At 37.6% G+C, this 20,565-nt stretch overlaps 1 protein-coding gene across 2 annotated transcripts in view; it reads right to left on the reverse strand.

Annotated features, from left to right (window-relative positions):
* TMTC2 (transmembrane and tetratricopeptide repeat containing 2) overlaps nt 1–20,565 on the reverse strand; it is a 420,683-nt gene that overhangs the window by 191,351 nt on the left and 208,767 nt on the right. For both annotated transcript variants that reach the window (XM_023509446.1, XM_012814184.1), the window contains one exon: nt 11,226–11,340. In XM_023509446.1, the coding sequence (XP_023365214.1) occupies nt 11,226–11,340 (115 nt within the window). The remainder of the gene's footprint in view (nt 1–11,225; nt 11,341–20,565) is intronic.

The following is a 20,565-nucleotide window of genomic DNA, read 5'->3' on the forward strand; positions in this document are numbered from 1 at the left end:
CACTTAGAAAAGATGTCCCTTTATTACTAATATACTTTTTTTTAAAATCCAGACTTCAAGCTACTTGAGAGCAGAAATGACACTTTGCCAGCTCCTTCTCAGCTTCTCACACAATGTCTATCACTTTCAAGTTAATTCAGTATCCGCTGACTAAATTAACAGATCCTTATTTCCAAAATGTAAATTCACAAATGTGTTCCTATTTATAAATATACTCGAGAGACAGAATTGGTTGTGATTGAACTACAATTGGTCATTCCTTCTCAGAACTGTGTGCAAACTGGCAATGTTTCATAGAGGTGTTAGAAGAATTGGGAGTTTTTAGAGTGGCCGCGAGACAGATTGCACTTTGACAGCTAACCTCTAAAATCAACTTACAATGATTCGGCTAACAGCTGTGCAAAATCAATGGCAGAAAAAAAGATGACTCCAACATTAGCAGGTAAGAAATACGACTCAGACCATATTAGTGTAAAAAGTGAGTACAAAAATACAAAAGTGTGTGAAGAGGTAGTGATATTTAGAAAGTTCTATAGAAAATTTAGAGGCAAAATCCAACACTAATTATTCTAGCACTTCCTAGGAAAGGAGGATCTTCAGCCAACAGGTTTCACAGCATCAGAGTGTCTTTGACCAATGTCATTACAAATTTATTCCCTGAATCCTCCTTAGAAGAAAGGTCCTATAATTCAATGTGTCCAACACACTGAACCATACGTCTGCCAAACAAATCTGTGATCCCATGTAGACCAGCCCCAACTTTGAGTTATTCCAGTAACTGTGATAATATAATTGGGCAGGGAGGGGATCCCTGAATACACGGACACACAGAGACTTATGCAGCATTCTCTGTGTTTTTGTTTATATAATTAGATTTCCTTAGGACCAATCACCACAGGCAATTAAGCACCAGAGGCTGAACTGATCCAGTTTCTTCCCTAGGATTACTTGTAAGAACTTTGTCTAGATTCTGCTAAATGCTACAAGATGAGCTTTCTTTCATGTTATAGACAATTTATAGTTTTAACTAATAATCACACATGACTCTTAATATCATATAACCTGCAACTGAAAACGTCTTATCTTATATTGTTTTAAAAATCAAACAGTGTATTTTAACTCCAGCTTTTCCGTAAAATCCTTTCTGACAGCCCCTGCCCCATGTTGCAGACTTCCAGGTCATAACATAGGAATTCTCTTGCCTTAATCCGTGTCTGGCATCCTGACAAAACAGACTCAGCTACATTTCTTGAATATAGTATATCTTGGCCAAAACTCAAGAATGGAAAACTTAATGCTGAAATATACTCAAGAATTTATATGCACTAATGCATATCTGGTTGATGAAATCATTAAACATGGTCAATTGACCCTAGTTTCAAATAATCACTAATTTTTACTTTAAAAATTTTTTCCTATAAAGGCTAGACTCTCTCTTATCAGATCTATTTCTCCTATAGAAAATAGTTAATACTACAGTATCTCTACCAATTAGAATTAAAAATTATGAAATGACAAATTTAAACAACCTGTTGCTATGAATAAAGGTCAGCTGTGTGGCCACTTACACTTCAAGTAGGATTTTAAAGAAGATATTGGTATTTTAAGAACCATAGAACATGTTATCCCATTTATAATAAATCAGGATAGAAGCATATATTTCACTATTGTTTAATTGTTTCCTATTAAATAATAGGATTATTTAAATAGGTTTTATAGGGGGCTCAGTGCCCATAGCTCAATGGTTAGGGCGCCAGCTACATGAACCTGGGCTGCTGGGTTCTAACCTGGCCCAGGCCTGCTAAACAACAATGACAACAATAACAAAAAAAATAGCCAGGTGTTGTGGTGGGTGCCTGTGGTCCCAGCTACTTGGGAGGCTGAAGCAAGAGAATCACTCAAGCCTAAGTGTTTGAGGTTGGTGTAAGTTGTGATGCCATAGTACTCTACAGAGAGTGACACAGTGAGACTCTGTCTCAAAAGTAAATAAATAGGGTGGCGCCTATGGCTCAAAGCAGTAAGGCACCAGCCCCATATGCTGGAGGTGGCGGGTTCAAGCCCAGCCTCAGCCAAAAAATGCAAAAATAAAACAAATAAACAGATTTTGTTGAAATATCCTTTGGTTATCAATTTAGGTAACATATTCATTATAGTCTATAAATTTTGAAAAAACATTTTCAGTGTGTTTTTAATAAAGAAAATATTTCCAGGGTTTTTTGGGGGGGAAGGGAAAGAGAACTCAAGCTTGACATTCGAGTTTGTAACACATATTCCAGAACGATTATTCCACATCAGTATATATATACAATAAGCCTGGTCTCTGGGGGGGAATTTTACTGCTCTTACACTTTGCGTCTTCATAGTCATATCAAAGAAAAACAGTGTGGAATCGATCAAGTTAGAGAATCAGATCGGTGAATATGGCCAATAAAAGGTAGGAAAGAAATGAATCAGACAGATTTCATGGGCAGGACACGGGGTCAGCAAACCTGAACTCAATATATTTCCATTCATTATTCATGAGCTTATTAATCATATCATTAATTAATCGATTTGGTTATTAACGTATGCATGGTTTAATTCATTAGCTTGTTAATTCATTCATTAGTCTATTAACCAACAAAGTTTAAAGCCCATGTGCCTATTACTGCACTCAATGCTGGGGAGAGCGTGGTAACCAAGCAAGGGGAACACAGTACCACTAAGTAAATATGATCTAGACTCAAAAGAGCCAACTGTTATTACAGCTGCTCTATGAGACTTGGGAGGAAGACCCATCTTCCAATCTGAAAGTGAGAGAGCTATCTGGAACTATCCCCAGGGAAGCGTCACTTAAGCTGAGAAATAAAAGATGTAGGTTATCAGCCAGGCAAAAAAGGTGGGAGTCAGGTGGAAAGAGTTCAGGAAAAGAGGAAAAGGGGGAGAACGCTGCAGCCAGATCCAATAGTTAGTGCACAGGCCTCTGCAAGAACCAAAACAGCATAACTGCGAAAACTGAGGACTGAGAAAAAATAAAATCTAAACATCCAGGAATGAGCGGCCTCAAATACATGTAGTGAAAGAAAAGATGCAGTTCACATTAGTCGGAATAATTTTTTTAACTGAGAATAAATCAACCTAACATATGTGAGAACTTTGTAAGCAAAATATAAAATTTTAATAAAATTTTTTAAATTGAAAAAAATATAGACGTACATACGACGGGACGAAAAAAATTCCCGCATGTAACGTCGCAAGTTCTCTGACTTCATAAAGTCACTGCAAAACCCATCAACACTCCAACCAGACAAACACAATTTAATGAGACTATGAGCAAGTTAACATTAAAAACAACCCAGAAATGAATAATCAAAAAGTGTAAGAAATAATGAGAAACTTGCTTTTTGTAGTAGAAATTTATTAGAAGTTATAGCAAATATAATTTGTTCTCCGCCAGGGTTACCAATTGACCAGAACAGTGTCCACAGCAGTGAACCGTGTTTGAGATAGAATGTATCCTAGGTGATAGTAACTAATTATTAGTTTCCATTTGGAAAAAAATTATACCTTAATACACACACACAAAAAAAAACAGTAAATGTAGTACAGATTTATGACCTAGACAAAAGAAAAAAAATACTTCTAAAGATATCCAAAATATAGAATTTTAACATAATCCTGGACTACAAATAATCTTTTTCACAGAGAAACAAAAAAACTGGTTATCAACGAGAGCATGTAGGGAAATTTTCCTGTATAAAGACTAAATTTATGCACAATGAAGTTCATAAATAAAAAGATACACAAAAAGGAGAGTAAAATATATGCAAAATACGTGTTTTGTGCTTACATTCCTAAGTGTGTGTGTGGGGGTTACTTTTACTTTCCAGCCCACAAATCAATGTGAAAGCGCCAGCCGTGAACTGTGATTATGCCACTGTACTCCAGCCTGGGCAGCAGCAAGATCTGCTGTGGAAAAAGAAAAAGAAGAAAGAAAGAAAGAAAAAGCCCACCTAACAGAAAGCTAGGCAAGAAAAATGCACAGCTAATTCCCAGGAAAATTACAAAGAGCCAATTAACATAAGAAAAATTATTCAACTGCACTGGAATTAGGGAAATGGCAAATGAAGCAATATAGCTTTGAAATCATCCCACTGGGCATTGATTAATTCTGTCAATGTAATAGCTCCAAAATAAACAACTTAATGTTAATCAAAAGGGGGCAGGTTATACAGATTATGACACTTCTGCAAACACATGTCAAAAAATCAATGGCAATTCACACATGCCGGGGGAAAAAACCTATGTGTATGTATAAGTCCAAGTATAAACGCTTACCAAAAACCTGATAGGACAGTGGTTCTCAACCTTCCTAATGCCACCACCCTTTAACACAGTTCCTCATGTTGTGGAGACCCCCAACCATAACATTATTTTCATTGCTACTTCATAACTGTAATTTTGCTACTGCTATGAATTGTAATATGCAGGAGATCCCCCAAACAGGTCACGACCTACAGGGTAAGAACTGCTGTGACATGATCTGCACCAGAGGAAGGAAAAGGGACTCAGGACTGCAAGCCTAGGGACTTCTGTTTTACCCCATATTCTTCAGGGTTACTTGAATGTTTCAAAAGATTATATTTGTATATGAATTGTGCAAGGAGACATGGTCACTAAAACAAGATGAAAGTAACATCAGAGACTTTAGGACTTGCTCTCACCGAGGCATGAAAGGGCAGGAAGCCGCAAGCTACCCCGCCTGACTCCAGGCACTAGGAAGGGCCAGCAGAGTTGTGTATCAGAACACTAGTGACCCAAGTACAGTAACATCTCTCAGTCGCATTTATCTTATGTCAGACATGTCCAGCACTTGTGGGCACTCCTGTCTGTCATCGTCTTTAGAAGTCTCCATTTTGGGAGACCTGTGGGCTTACCTCACATCCCGTCACCTCCTTCCATTACCCAGCACTCCCTCCCCTACCATGGAAATTGGCAGGAAACCTTGTCCCGAACTCTACACATTTGGTCAAGACTTACTTTTCCTTACATTTCCACCAGTCCTTCCCTCTCATGAGACAAACTCTGCCTTTAATCTTTATGCCAAGATTCTCACCAGCTGCACTCTGTCATCTCTGACCCTTCCAAACTCTCAAACATTCTGAAAACCCAAGTCTGAATGTAGAAATACACCTCTTATGCCCGTATTAGGATTGGACTAGAGGTGAGAATTCCGTACCCTACCCACTGCTAAAGCCTTGTAAATTACCTCCCCCAAGACATACATCTTGACATTCACGTGATTATATAGTTATAGGTATATTTAACATACGTAAACTGTTTAAATTTGTACAAAATTTTATTTTCTTTAAGGAGTCTTACATGCCCTGCTCCCTCACCCCCTCCATCAGAAACCACTCTTTGAGATGTCTCTCTCTTAAACCGACGCTCCTAATCGGCAGACAGAGAGATGCGATAGGTTGAATTGTTTGAATTACGTCCCCCACGCAAAGAAGAAAAGAGAAAGATATGTTGAAGTCCTGACTCCCAGTACTGCCAGTAACTCAGAATGTGACCCTTCTGGGAAACAGGGTCACTACAGACGTAATGCATTATTATGGATGGGCCCCTAACCCAATATGACCCGTGACCTTAGAGGATGGCCGTGTGAAGATACAGACACACAAAGACAACATGTGATACGTGAGAACAAAAGCAGAGATTGGAGGTATGTAGCTACAAGCCAAAAAATGCTGAGGATTGCCAGCAAACCACAAGGAAGAGGTGAGGAAGGGTTCCTACAGGTTTCAGAGACAGCGCACCCTAATATTTAACTACTGGCCAGCAAACCTGTGGGATAATTGATCTCTCTTGTTTTAAGCCACCCAGTTTGTGAATCTTTGTTATGGTAGTCCTAGGAAACTACCACAGGGGACGACCCTAACATAAATGTGTTTTGAAAATGCCTGCCAGATGATGTCTGGTTCAAGAAGGTTCTTCATAGGGCAGAGTGTTTAGTAATGTTCAGAGCATACAGTTATGTAATACCCATTACTAGTCTTATCACTTATCAAAAAATAGAATGTTTTCTGCTTTGATATGGATTTCATAACCCAGTTATAAGGTCAACAAACACAGTTCGAAATCCTCTGGGGATGGGAAATACAATCGTGAATAAGAAATTGGCACCACCCCAAGAAACGGAACAGTAATGGAAACAGCCACTGTGCCTCAACACTAATACAGCATTGCCATTAACTTCTGACAGATACGCTTTATGATGTTAGAGAAGCTTATTTATTCCTGGTTATTCATAAGCTTTCTGAGGAAGATGCCGGTCAAATGCGGTCTTGGAATTTCTAGAGATTTTTTTTTTTCATCCTCTTGACTTTCTAAATTGAAAATGTATAGTCATTAAATTACAACGTTAAATCTCCTACCATAAATCTGATACTGGTGTTTAAATCTTTAATATGCTGCTGCACCCACCATATTAATAATTTTGAGACAGGTCTATGTTTGTATTCAGAAGCGTAACTGAGCTGTTTCATGCTTATCAGCTTTTTGTTTTTGGTTTTTGGGTTCGTTGATCTGTTAGGTGTATGTTACATTTAGTTGGCTATCTTGCCATCAATTTTATCTAGCTTCATAAAAAATACATAAGAAGTGTAACTAGTGCTGGAATTACCACTTCACTGTGGATTTGAGGGATCTCACTTGTGAAATGTCTTCACTTGGTTCCTTGTTGAGAAAATTCATTAATGTGGTTTTCAAATGTTTCCAATGTTTATGTTTGAGATTGCCTCCCTCTTCTTGGGCCAATACTGATCATTCATATTTTCTCAGGAAAGCACTTATATTGCTATCATTTGCTTTATTTTAAGCTTCCATATCTTTAACTATAACCCTTTTCTCATTTTCAAAGTTGCTTGAGATTCTCTCTTTTTCCCTATATCACTTTGCCAGAAGTTGCTGGTTTTTCAGAGAAACAACTCTTAGATTTATGCATTCTTACTGTCCTCCATATTCTAGCTAATTAACATTTTCTCTTTACTGCCCTTAAATGTATCAATTTATTTTCTTGTTCTTTTTCTAATTTCCCAGATTAGTTACTTAGGTTCTTACAACACCGAACAAAAATGACAACAAACTTATAACAGGAAAATCTGTTTTCCACAGAAACAATCAAATCTATTCTGTAAGATAATCATGAATTGATTATAAAACATTAAATTTATTATATACTTTCCAAAATCTAATGCCTAAGGAAATATTTGATGTTCTATTGAATTCTCTATATCATTTGGAATAGACTGACACAAATCTCTAACAATGAAAGGACACCACTTTTTTAACCTTAAAAAAAAAATCGATTGTATTAAAGTTGACTATGTTTTTGTAAAATCTGACAATATACATCACTGAATAATGGTTCCTCTGGCCGTTCCATGAAAGTTAACTATACTTGAAAAAGTATCCAATGTACTCAGCCCTACTATGAAACTAATTTATAGCTTTCATAGGAAAGCTATAACCCAATTTTAGCCCTGGAACATGGGGAGAGGGGAGGGGAGGAGGGAGGGTCAGTAGAGGGAGGGTGATTGGCGGGATCATGCTTATGGTTCATCCTGTAAGGGTACATGTGAATCTCTCTAAATGTAGGATATAAATGTCTTAACACAATAACTAAGAAAAAGACATGAAGGCTATGTTAACCAGTTGGATGAAAAGTACTTCAAATTGTATACAGAAACAGTACACTGTACCCCATAACACTGTTATGATTTAATAAATAAAAAATAATAAAACCTCAATATCATAAAACAGATCTGTTAAACCTGGTCTTAACATTTTCTTGTGCAAAATATTAGATTTCAGTGAATTTTGCAATATAAATATAAAAGACCAAATATGAGGCTGTCCAATAAATGTGTGACAGTTCTTGAGCAGAATTAAGTACTGTTTTGCACTAAGTCTATAAGCAAGGACTGAAACCATATCAAATGTTATAACAAATTTAGGCCATTAGAGGCTCTCCTCTCAGCACAGATGTACAAACCCAGTGTTAATCCTCCTACCCAAACTCTACACCAGGAGTTCAGAAGACTCATTGACTTCCATAAAAATTACTTTATAGTTGCCATTAGATTTAATTCCAAATATTGTATTTCTATATGTAAAGATTTTAATTTTTTTCTGAATCTGAGACATTTGAGGCTATATAGGGGTTTTCCCTTCCACGCCTTTGCTTTATTTCCTGCCAATTGACGAACAGAAATACAACCATAGCAAAGATTTCAATTCAGAGCCTCGTAGCGTCAAACACTGGCTTCTCTAATTACTTTCTGCGTGGCCTTAGACAAACTGTCTCTGGGTCTTATGGTCCTCGTCTTCCCAACTTCAGGTGAAGAAAAACCGTGATAAGATCTGTAAATAAACCTGAAGAGTAGTCGGCACACAGAAGGAATTGAAGCAGTTGTCACCAAAGGAAGAAAAAAATTAAAATTACTCCATCACTTTATAAACAGGAAATATAACACTTTTTATATTATATGAAATTCTCTAATATAACTTGATATTATTCTCAACAAAACTGTCCTCAAATTTTTATAATCTTGGGGCAGCCCCTGCGGCTCAAAGGAGTAGGGCACCGGCCTCGTATGCCAGAGGTGGCAGGTTTAAACCCAGCCCAGGCCAAAAACCGCAAAAGAAAAAAGAAAAAAAGGAAAAAAAAAATTTATAATCTTATAAAAATTCACTGAACTTCAGGTATAACTATAGCCTACTAAATATTTTTCCTATTCATTTTTTCCTTAGTCCATACCTATAAGAATGTTCAGAAATACTATTTATATGTGCTACTTATAATTTTATATACTGTATATAAATATAAAGATGACATTACAGGGATGGACTTAAGGATCCTTATCTGTCACAAAGGAATATTATCAGATTACATTTACTCGAAAGAATGAGCAAAGAAAATTCCTTTTCTTTTAGGAGTTAGAACAGAAACAATTTCTGTATTTCAGAGAACTATTTAATGAATGTAGCACACACATCTCAAAAATAGATTTAAGAATCTCCAAACTATCTATATTTTTATTTTCTACATATGTAAATAAAGATAAAAGTTTGCTCCTAGAAATTTATGATGCCAACTATTTATGACAGAATGAGTTTTAAAGGATCTATCTGGGTGCATTTTACTAATATTTGATTTAAAATCATTGAATAATTCATGAATTTTTAAATGTAATTATTGATTACAAGTATTCAGTCAACCACATGGGTTACATAATCCAAAACATCAAAATCACTGCCAACATTTCTTGTAGAATTTAAGCCTTTCCATTTAAGTGAACAATTTAATGTGGTTTAAAAACCGGCAATACTAATGGAATGATATATGGCATTTATATCCATTCTGGGGAACAAAACCTGATCTTATTAACAATAAATTTCTTCAGCAAAAATTTTTTACTTCATAACGTCTACATGCAACCACACACAAAAATCACAAGATGTAATTTTTAAGATATGTATAAAGTGGAATTGTCTAAATAAATAGACTTCTCAATGAAGAATAAGCTATATAAACACATTTCCTTTTTCTTTGAATCCTTGCCCAAAGAGTATCACTGAAAAACAGTCAACATTTTTTTTTTTTTTTTTTGAGACAGAGCCTCAAGCTGTCCCCCTGGGCAGAGTGCCGTGGCATCACAGCTCACAGCAACCTCCAACTCCTGGGCTCAAGCAAGTCTCCTGCCTCTGCCTCCCAAGTAGCTGGGACCACAGGCTCCCGCCACAACGCCCGGCTATTTTTTGGTTGTAGCCATCATTGCTGTTTGGCGGGTCCGGGCTGGGGATTCGAACTCGCCACCTTAGGTGTACGTGGCTGGTGCCTTAGCTGGTTGAGCCATAGGCGCCGAGCCAACAGTCAACATTTTAATCAGTAGTTGTAGATAAGAGAAAAGGCAAGTTTGGTGAAGAGACATTGGTCGTCCAGCTTATTTTCTTAAGTACGTGTGGAGAATGAGCACCAGAAGAAGCCTTGTGCTACAGGATTCCAGCTAAGAAACCCGTTCAACATCACTTTCGGATGCAAAAAAACACATAACCAAGTGCCCATCGACCCATGAATGGATCCATAAATTGTGGTATATGTACCCCATGGAATATCAGGCAACCTTAAAGAAAGATGGAGATTTACCTCTTACATGTTTCCATGGATGGAGCTGGAACATATTCTTCTTAGCAAAGTATCTCAAGAATGGAAGAAAAAGTATCCAATGTACTCAGTCTTACTATGAAACCAATTTATAGCTTTCTTATGAAAACTATAACCCAATTATAGCCCAAGAAGAAGGGGAAAAGGGAGAGGGAGGGGAGGAGGAGTAATTGGTGAGACCACACCTTCAGTGCATCTTACAAGGGTACATGTGAAATTTACTAGGTATACAATATAAATGTCTTAACACAATAACCAAGAAAATGCCATGAAGGCTTGTTGCCCAGTTTGATGAAAGCATTTCAGATTGTGTGTAAAACCAGCACATTGTACCTCATGATGGCATTAATACACACAGCTATGATTTAATAAAAAAAAATGAACATGGGTAAATTTATTAAATTGGTAAGGTTCTTTTTCATAAAATATCATCGAAAATATAGTAACATTTAGATAAAGAGGACATAAGTCTTTTCAGTAGTACCCAGATATACATTTTCATTTGAGTAAAGAACAAGATTCAAACTGGAATTACTTTAGGAAAGAAAAGGGTAACACATGGTGAAGCACCAAGCAGCAGAGAGTGGGTGGAATGGACAGTGCACCCTGGAGTGGGGCGGCCCGCAGCAAAGAATTCCAAGGAGCAACAACAACAAAGACTCAAGCTCTGTTCAGTCAACAGAAGACACACCTGCTGACCTAATGCAGACCATCCTCTATGGAACTGAGATCCCGGTGATAAAGACTAGGAGGTTAAAGATAAGGTGATTGTATGAACGATAAATTAATCTGAGCTCATCCTGTTTTCCCTTAAATATCTAGATTTTTTCTATTTCTTAAAAATGTTTTTAATATAAAATTGCACATGAATTTTATGTCCATCCTGTGTATTTGTGCTTTTAGACTTAGCCAGTAAAAAGCTATCATCATCTCCATTTCCAGCAGTTAAATCAATAGTCCCTCTCACCACAGGTTTCAGAGATGAATGAAAGTAGAGAGAGCAAGGCATACTCACAGGTTGTACAGCATGTCGGCCATGTTGCTGCGGTAGTACAAAGCATTTCTATAGGCGCTTTCAGCTTCAGAAATTTTGCTCTGACTCTTCAGAACATTTCCAAGGTTACCCCATGCTGCCAAGAAGAAAAAGAAATTTTCAGGCTGAACGTCAACCCAACTACACATGACATAATATTAGGCCAACAGAAAGTACCACAGGGAGAGAAAACTTTCAAAATACATTTTTAAGAAGGAACATTGATTTATTTTATACTCTTAACATTTCATCAAACCAGAAGATTAAATAGAATCAAAGCCTTAAAAAATTAATTATGATGACTCAAAACGGATATACATGTACAGTTCATTATCAAGTCAAGAGCAGTGTCATCTTACGATCACTTATAAAGACTGTTATGTTTTAGTAGGGTCTCAGTGGTTAAAATTATGGTATCCTTACTGGACCAGAAATTTTAAGAAATCATCTTAATACTAGGAAAAATTTATAAATGGCACAGAAGATTTGGAGAAATCCTTACTGGACCAGAAATTTTAAGAAATCATCTTAATACTAGGAAAAAATTTATAAATGGCACAGAAGATTTGGAGATGAAAAGCAAAACAAACAACTAAGATGAAAATTATAAGGAAACTTACTAGGCATCAAAACTACCAATAAGAATTTATGCCTCTAGAAAGTTCGGTATATATCACAGCTCAATTTACAATTGTCAAAATGCAGAAACAACCTAAATGCCCACCAACTCAGGAATGGATTAACAAGAGGTGGTATACGTACACCATGGAATGCTATTAAAGTCATTTAAAAAGATAAAGACTTTACAACTTTTATATTAACCTGGATTGAGTTGGAACACACTCCTCTTAGTAAAGCATCACAAGAATGGAGAAGAATCCAATGTACTCAATTCTAATATGAAGGCAGTAGAAGACCTAACACAAGGTGGGAGGAAGGGGAATAAGGGGGTGGGGAGAGGGGAGGAGGGAGGAGGGAGGGGAATGGGAGGTTATGGTATATAACACACCTCGTGGGAGCGAGTCACAATTATAAGAGGGACTTTACCTAACAAATACAATCGGTGCAACTCCATTCTTTGTACCTTCAATGAATCCCAAACATACAAAAGAAAAAGTTTGGTATATATGATCTATCTGTTCAGATATATGTCCCTTTATCTCCTTTTATACTAATACACTTATTTGTAGGAAAACCAGTATCTCCACTCATAACCATGTTGAAAACTATATATTGACCATGCATTCCTTATCTCTCCAAATAATTGATTCAACAGCAAGAAAAAAAAAAAAGAAAGCACATCATCAATAACTGCCCACGTAGTATGACCCTCAAACAGACTTCACCTTCAAACTCAACTGGTTTCCTTCTCTCCTCTCTTCCCCACCAAGAGATGGGGTATCCAATCCTGAAAGCAGAGCCCCTGAGCAGGAAAATGGGAATAAGGAGGCTTTTGTGTGTTGAGACATATTTATATGTGTGATTATGAACTATACTCAAAGAGTGAAAGGAGTTTGGAGTTTCAGTATTTAATGCATGACAAAGTACAGAATCTTTCAATCCCAGATCTGTCCATGGGCCTCTAGGTAATATACTACTACTTTGCTTCTGTAGAGTCATTTGTAAAATGAGAAAATAATTAGCATCCCCTGGTGATGAGGATTGAGTGAGTTAATATGTGTATATGTAGCTATTTATGGCACTGCCGGAAATGGGGTGAAAATTCAATCAATATTGCTATATTTCATATTATTGCAGCTGATACTCTACCTTAGTCTGACATTGCTACTGAAAATACCAGACAACTATTTTAAACTGCACACAAACTTTATGTCCACCCTGTAGAATGCGCTTTTTATGCTCTTGTATTCTCTACAAAGGCCACTAATTGTTCATGTTTGACAAGGCATATCCCTCCTGTTTCTGGTATAAAACAGGAGAAAAGCACTGAAGTCACCATGATGTCACTGTTAATAGTTGAACTGCGATGCCTCATCCTTAACAGGTGTCTAAGCTCTCAACATAGTCCTGCACGTGGACATCATGTATATTCCACAGGTGGGGAAACAGACCTGGCTGCGCTAAGGGACTTATCAACGTCATACTGAAGTATTAGAGAGAAATTCTTATCCAAAGATGACTATGTCCAAACTTTTTCTACCCTCCACTTAAGACTTTTACACCACATTTTATCTTTTACTGCAAACCAACATTCACACATTATAAATTAGGCCTTGGCACTACGGGTCCACAGAAAATTGTAGCCTTCAATTGAAAGAAACAAAAGTTTAAAAATATTCAAATATAGTCAAATCGAACCACTAAATCAACAGTTAAAGGAAAGTGTAAAAACTAGTAAAACTAGGATTATCTTCAACTCTAACAAGCATAATACCGTGTTATATCCAGCACTCCTCTTCCCTAAATTAATAAGAGATGGGTCTACAGATACTTCTTTTAGAATTTCAATATTTTAAACTTCTATTCCTCCTAAAATTCTGCTTTGACAGTGAAATTAGTAAGAATATATTTACACTAGAATCTACCTAAAGAAATGCTTCCCTCCAAATATTAATTTAGGCAGCAGGAAAACATAGAAGCCATAGTCCTAGAATACAGATGCTGGTAAAAAGTGACAGCAAGGACATACTTTGGATATTTCAAGGTATATTTTCAAAGAAACAAATTGATTTTATTTTAGGAATTTACATCTAAATTAAATAATAAACAAGTGCATCTCTAGTTAACAGCTAACAGGCATACACAGGCATACCTCAGAGATATTATGGTTCAGTTTTCCAGATCACCAGAATAAAGAAAAGTCATAAACGTTATTTCCTGGAGCATACAAAAATTATGTTTGTATTATACTATAGTCTGTTAAGCATGAAATAGCATGATGTCTAAGAAACCATATATCTTAATTGAAAATTCTTTATTGCAAAAAAATTGCTAATAATTATCCAAACGTTCAGCAAGTTGTGAATTTTTTGCTGCTGGAAGGTCTAGCCTTGACTGATGCCTGGTGAATGATCAGGATGGTGGGTGCTGAAGGACAGAGCGACTGTGATGGTTTCTTCAGGTAGACAACAATGAAATCTGCCACATCGCACCCCATAGTTGTAAAAGAATTAAGTTTGCCACATCAGTTGACTCCTTTCACAGAAGATTTCGAACACACTGCTGTTAGTCCGCATTTTACTTACACTAGAACTTCTCTCCAAATAGGAGTGATCCTGTCAAACGTCAGTGCTGCTTTACCACTAAGTGTATGTACTATTCTCAAGCCAATCTTAACACGCGAACAATTTTCATACCATCTTTAGCAGGAACAGATTCCATCTCTTATAAACTAATTTCTTTGAACCATCAGCAGCAATTCCTCATCTGTTTGAGATTTATGATGAGATTCCAGCATTTTCGTCCAATCTTCAGAGTCCATTTGTAATTCTAGTTTGCTTGCTCTTTCTACCACACACAACAGTTACTTTCTCCACTGAGGTCTTAAAGCCCTCAAAGTCATCTGTGAAGGTTGAAATCAGCTTCTCCCAAAATCCTGTTAAATATTTAGATTTCCTACCATGAATCACAAATGTTCTGACCGGCATCTACAATGGTAAATCCTTTCCAGAAAATTTTCAATTTACCTTTCCCAGATCCATGAGAAGAACCATAAACTAGGGCAGTTACAGCTTTATGAAACGTTATTTCTTAAAGATGACTTGAAAGTTGAAATTACTGCACAGACTGAAGAATGGATGTTGTGTTAGTGGGCATAAAAGGCAACATTAAAGTTTTTATGTCTCTCCATCACCACTCTTGGTTGACCAGGTGCATCATGAATGAGCAGTAATATTTTGAAAGGATTTTTTTCCTCGAGTAGAAGGACTCAACACTGGGCTTAAAATATTCAGTAAGCCACGCTGTACAGAGATATCCTGTCATCCAGGCTGTATTGTTCCATTTATAGATTAGATTTAGCACAATTCTTATGGGCCCTAGGATTCGCAGAACCATAAATAAGCACTGGCTAAATCTTAAAGTCACCAGCTGCATTAGCTGTAATGAGTCAACCTGTGCTTCAGAGCCACATGATGACTTCTGCTCTCCAGCCATTAAAGTCCTAGATGGCATCAACTTCCAACTTCAGGCTGTTTCATCTACAGCTGCATGATGGAGCCATCTTCATCAGTGACGTTAGCTTGACCTTCTGGGTAACTTGAAGCTTCTCCATCAGCACTTGCTACTTCATCTTGCACTTTTATATCTTGGAGACAGGTTCTTCCCTTCAACCTCATTTAAAAAACCAAAACCTTCTTGAAGCTTGGAATTTCTCTTCTGCTGCTTCCTCTCCTCTCAAATTCCGTGGCATTGAGCAGGGTTAGGGGTTACTCTGGACAAGGCTTTGGCTTCAGGCAATGTTGTGACTGGTTTGATCTTCTACCCAACTACTCCCCATCAGCAATAAGGCTGCTTTGCTCTTATTTGTGGATTCACTGGAATACCACCTTTAATTTTCCACAGGAGTTTTTCCTTTGCATGCACAACTTGGCCAACAGTTTTGGATGAGAGGCTCAGCTTTTGGCCCGCCTTCCCTTTTGGTACATCTTCTTAAGCTTAATCATTTCTAGCTTTTGGTTTCAAATGAAAGACTTGTGACATTTCCTTTTACCTGAACACTTAAGGAGGATTCTGGAAAATTAATAATTGGCCTAATTTCAATGCTGCTGTGTCTCAGGGTAAAGGGAGAGAGACAGGGAAGGACTGGTCAGTGGAGCAGTCAGTACACACACAGTGTTCATGGATTAAGCCTGCCTTGGTATATTCAAGCAACCACAGTGGTAATACCCAAGGTCACTGATCATATACAACAATGGAAAACTCTGAAATAATTTGGACAACTACCAGATGTGACACAGAGACATGAAGAGAGCACAGGCTTTTGGAAAAATGGCCTCAACAGACTTGCCTGAGGCAGGCTGCCACTGACCTTCAATTTGTAAAGCACACACTGTTTTTTTTTTTTTTTTTTTTTTTTGAGACAGAGTCTCCCTATGTCACCCTCAGTAGAGTGCTGTGGCATCACAGCTCACAGCACCCTCCAATTCTTGGGCTTAAGCAATTCTCTGGCCTCAGCCTCCCACATAGCTGGGACTACAGGCACTCACCACAACCACAATGCCCAGTTATTTTTTTGTTGCAGTTGCCATTGTTATTTATCTGTCCCAGGCCGGGTTCGAACCCACCACCCTTGGTGTATGTGGCTGGCTGCCCTCACCACTGTGCTACGGGCGCCGAGCCAGAACACACTATTCAGGGAACCACAATAAAGCCAGGTTTGGTAAAATGAAGAGTGCCTACAGTCATACCTAGGACACACGTTCGCTCATTTGGTTTGTTCATTCATTTATTCATTCACAATCATATTCATCCATTAGGTTGACATTAAACACCTACTTCATAGCAGAAACTTTATATTAGAGGTGGACACTCAATATTGACCAAAGCAATCAAGCTCCTACCTGTGTGGCACTTATGTTTTAGAGGGGGAAGAGCACCGCACGAAACACAGGATAAAGTAGGGTGATGTAGATGAGGCTGTCTTCAAGAGGGACATCAGAGAAAGGGGGAAGAGGTCTGAGCTCTAAGGACTAAAGGATAAGAAGGATAAGGACTGGCAAACACTGGCAATTCCAGGTGACGGAAAAAGCACCAAGAATCTAAGGCAAGAATAAACTTGATGTTCCCCAAGGGGCAAAGGGCAGTCAGGTGAGCGGCTGCAAAATGAAAACCGAGATGATGTCAAAGAGAGAGAGGGGAGCCCAATCGTACGGGTCTGACAGGCCACGGGGAGAACTCCGGGGGTGATTTTATATCTGCAGTGTTTAGGGAAAATGTTCAGCAAGACATTTTTGAGATTTGACTTCCATTTTCAAAGGATCACTCTGCACTCCTCTGCCGAGGAGGTACTCGCTGAAAGGGAACAAAAAGAGCAACAGGGACACTGGCAGGAAGAAATTATAGTGTCCAGGGGGCGAGATTAAAGTGGCTTCCAACAGGACGGCTGGGCAGCAGAGGAGATGCCTGTTTCTAAGTGAAAAAACAACTTGGAAGTCAAAAAAAACAACATTAACTGCAGTAAAACCACAATGTGAAACTAGGTTTCTTGCTTTTTGTCCAAATAAAATCTCTCACAAATGCCCCACAAAGGCCTAACTGGGCCTATCTTTTATGTTTTTTATTTCAGATTAATACAAGGGTGGACATATCTTTTAAAAATAAAATTTAATTGCTTAAGAATGAGAAAAAGACGAGAAGCAAGGAGGGAGAGAATAGAGAATAGCCCTTGAGAGCAGGAACTAATCTGATACTCACTGCCAGGCCATTTTGTTCTCCTGTAATGTGATAAACACACGATCTTACAGAATTCCAGCTTCAGAAAAGGCTACTCTGAGACCACGACATAATGAAACAAAAGACCGCTTCGTAATTTTGTTTAAATACTCCCCCCTAAATCAAACCTCTCTTGATAAATGAGTGATTTCTTTGCCCAATCATAGCATCCAGTCTAGACAAGACCCTTAAACTTTCTTCCAAATCACCCAAAGTCAAAATCGCATAATTGCGACCACAACAAAGTCCCCCAGAGTTCTCCACGGTGCAGTGTTCCCTCTCCGTGCGAGGAGTAATTAAGCTGACTTCCATTATTCCAGATGGGCCTTGGCCGAAGGGCACTGACATAGAGCATCTCCTCATACCCAAATACGAGAGCAATTTCTTTACAAAACTCGTTCTTAATAAAATACTATGTTTATCAAAATGGACTTTGTTTTCAAGGAGCTTCCACTGCCCTTCATAACTGATTCCATTGGTTAATCTTTCTCTACTAAAAGAATTTGATTGTATTAACAAATTCAACTTTTTTAATCATGTCATTTTTTTTTTCTTTTGAGACAGAGTCTCAAGCTATCACCTGGATAAAGTGCCGTGGTGTCACAGCTCACACCAACCTCCGATGCTTGGGCTTAGGCAATTCTCTTGCCTCAGTCTCCTAAGTAGCTAGGACTACAGGCACCTGCCACAATGCCTGGCTATTTTTTGGTTGTAGTTGTCATTGTTGTTTGGCAGGCCCAGGCTGGGTTTAAACCCACCAGCTCCAGTGTATGTGGCTGGTGCCCTAGCCACTAGAGCTACAGGCACTGAGGCCATCATGTCAATTTTTAAATCTTACTGGTCAAATTACTTGAAAGTATTTAAGTAAAAGTCTCAAATAGAGGAATATTCTAATATTATGGGAATGATTCTATTCTACAGATAGAATCATTTATTATAAATCTGTCAGTTCTCCCCAAATGAGTCTACAAACTATGTAATTTCAATCAATATTTTAACATCATTTATTAAGGTGCTAAAAACTATATGCTAACCATTAAGAGAAATGAGATGATGTTTATACAGTGGTCACCAAATACAAAGGTAAACTCAAGATAGCTTTATTGTCTCACATTTAAATTTTAAAACTAACAGAAGAATACATTGAGTATCTCTATATTGAAAAGGATATCCTAAAAGACCTTCCTAAATACTTGAGGTTCTCAGCCTCTTCTGACCCCTTTGTAAAAAGGAAAATCCATCGTGGCGTTAGGATGGTTGAGACCATTATTTCAAAAGGTAAAAAATTGATTTGTGTACCTACAAGGACATTAACAACAGAGCTGAAAATATCTGATATACAAGGAGAAGATATTTCAAACATCCGAACAAAAGGGACTCTACTCAGGAAATAAAAGAAACTCCCACAAAGCAACAGGACAAGAAATCCAACAGGGGGAAAATGGGCCAAGAACATGAACAAAAGTCTACAAAAAGGGAAATAAAAATAAATACCGAGCATTAAACTAGTATTCAAATTTTTTTACAACTCCCCCAAAATGCAAATTGTAGCATTGAGATATATTTTATACCCAGACTGGCAAAAATTGGAAAAACAGAGGTAGCCAAGTATTGGTGGGAATGTGGGGAAAGGGTCCTATTCCCTGGTGGTAGCAGCGTGGTCAGGGGCAGATATTCTCTTATACCACCTGACAGTACCACTCCAATCAGCAAATGTAGTCAAGAGTAAGCCTTGTCCAGCAACCCCACTCCCAGACAAATTCTCATCTAAGAAAACATGTAAGAGGATTTTCTAAGATGACATCTTACATCTAAGAAAAACATGTAATTCAAATGTCACAGTGTTGGCTGAAAGTGAGAAGTCATCAACATATCAATCATTGGAGTAAGATAAGAGAGATAAACTTGAAAGATTCCAATGCAGAAATTAAGACCAATAAATACTACGTAAATACTGTAAACGGAATGGGCCATACAGCCTAGAAAGAATCAAGACACTGAATACATCATATCGTAATCATTATAAATCTTAGATATTCACACCTAAAATATCAGTACATTTTTCTTAACAAAGATATATATCTAAGGATACAAATCAAATACGTAGGAGCTGTTTGTTGCCTGGACCACAAGGGAAAATGAAGTTAGGAGCTTAAAGGGAACAAATACATGAGTGAAGATGAAACTTGCAGGACCAACCTGAAAACTGGTCATGAGCCAAGAAACACGACGCATCTACTTCTGTAATTAGGGGCAAAGGGAGGGAAGAACAGGAGGAAGAAGGTGAAGAGAGGAAAAAAAGGGAAAAACATTAAGGTCACATGCCATCCTTTAAAATAGGAGCATAGTCATGCTATATCCTGCTTAAGGAATAAAGAGTTTTAGCATTCAATAAACTGTCTTGCAGTAAAACAATTCAAAACACATGTTTGGAATTACGTTCAAATTTTCACTTTGGTATTTAAACTTTGGAGCCCTAGAACTTAAAGGTCTTCTTTTTCCATTATTATTTAATATAATTTAACTTTTTTACATTTCTAATTCTGTACATTTTATGGACGTGTTTATTTCACGTAATGACTTTTAAAAGCACAGTTTTATTGAAATAAAATACTGTCAGCTCTTCCAGGAAACTGCGATGAAACTAAGTAACAGTCATCCATGGTTTAAGAATACATACTTTAATAGAGGGTATGTACTAATGAACCTAATTCATCCTTTAAATTCCGGAGATGATATAAGGCATTTAGTTGAAGTTCAAAAAATGCAATGAGCTTGTTCTAAGATTGGCCAGAGTGATGAAAACAGCATGCTATTGGCACAAAAATAGGGACACAAACATTTGGAACTGAATAGAAAACCAGGAGATGAAACTAACATCTTGCAGTCATCTCATCTTTGATAAACCAAACAAGAACATACACGGGGG

The sequence above is a fragment of the Otolemur garnettii genome, unplaced genomic scaffold (genome assembly GCF_000181295.1).
Source record: "Otolemur garnettii isolate 467f Iridium unplaced genomic scaffold, OtoGar3 scaffold00007, whole genome shotgun sequence".
Classification (NCBI taxonomy): Eukaryota; Metazoa; Chordata; class Mammalia; order Primates; family Galagidae; genus Otolemur; species Otolemur garnettii.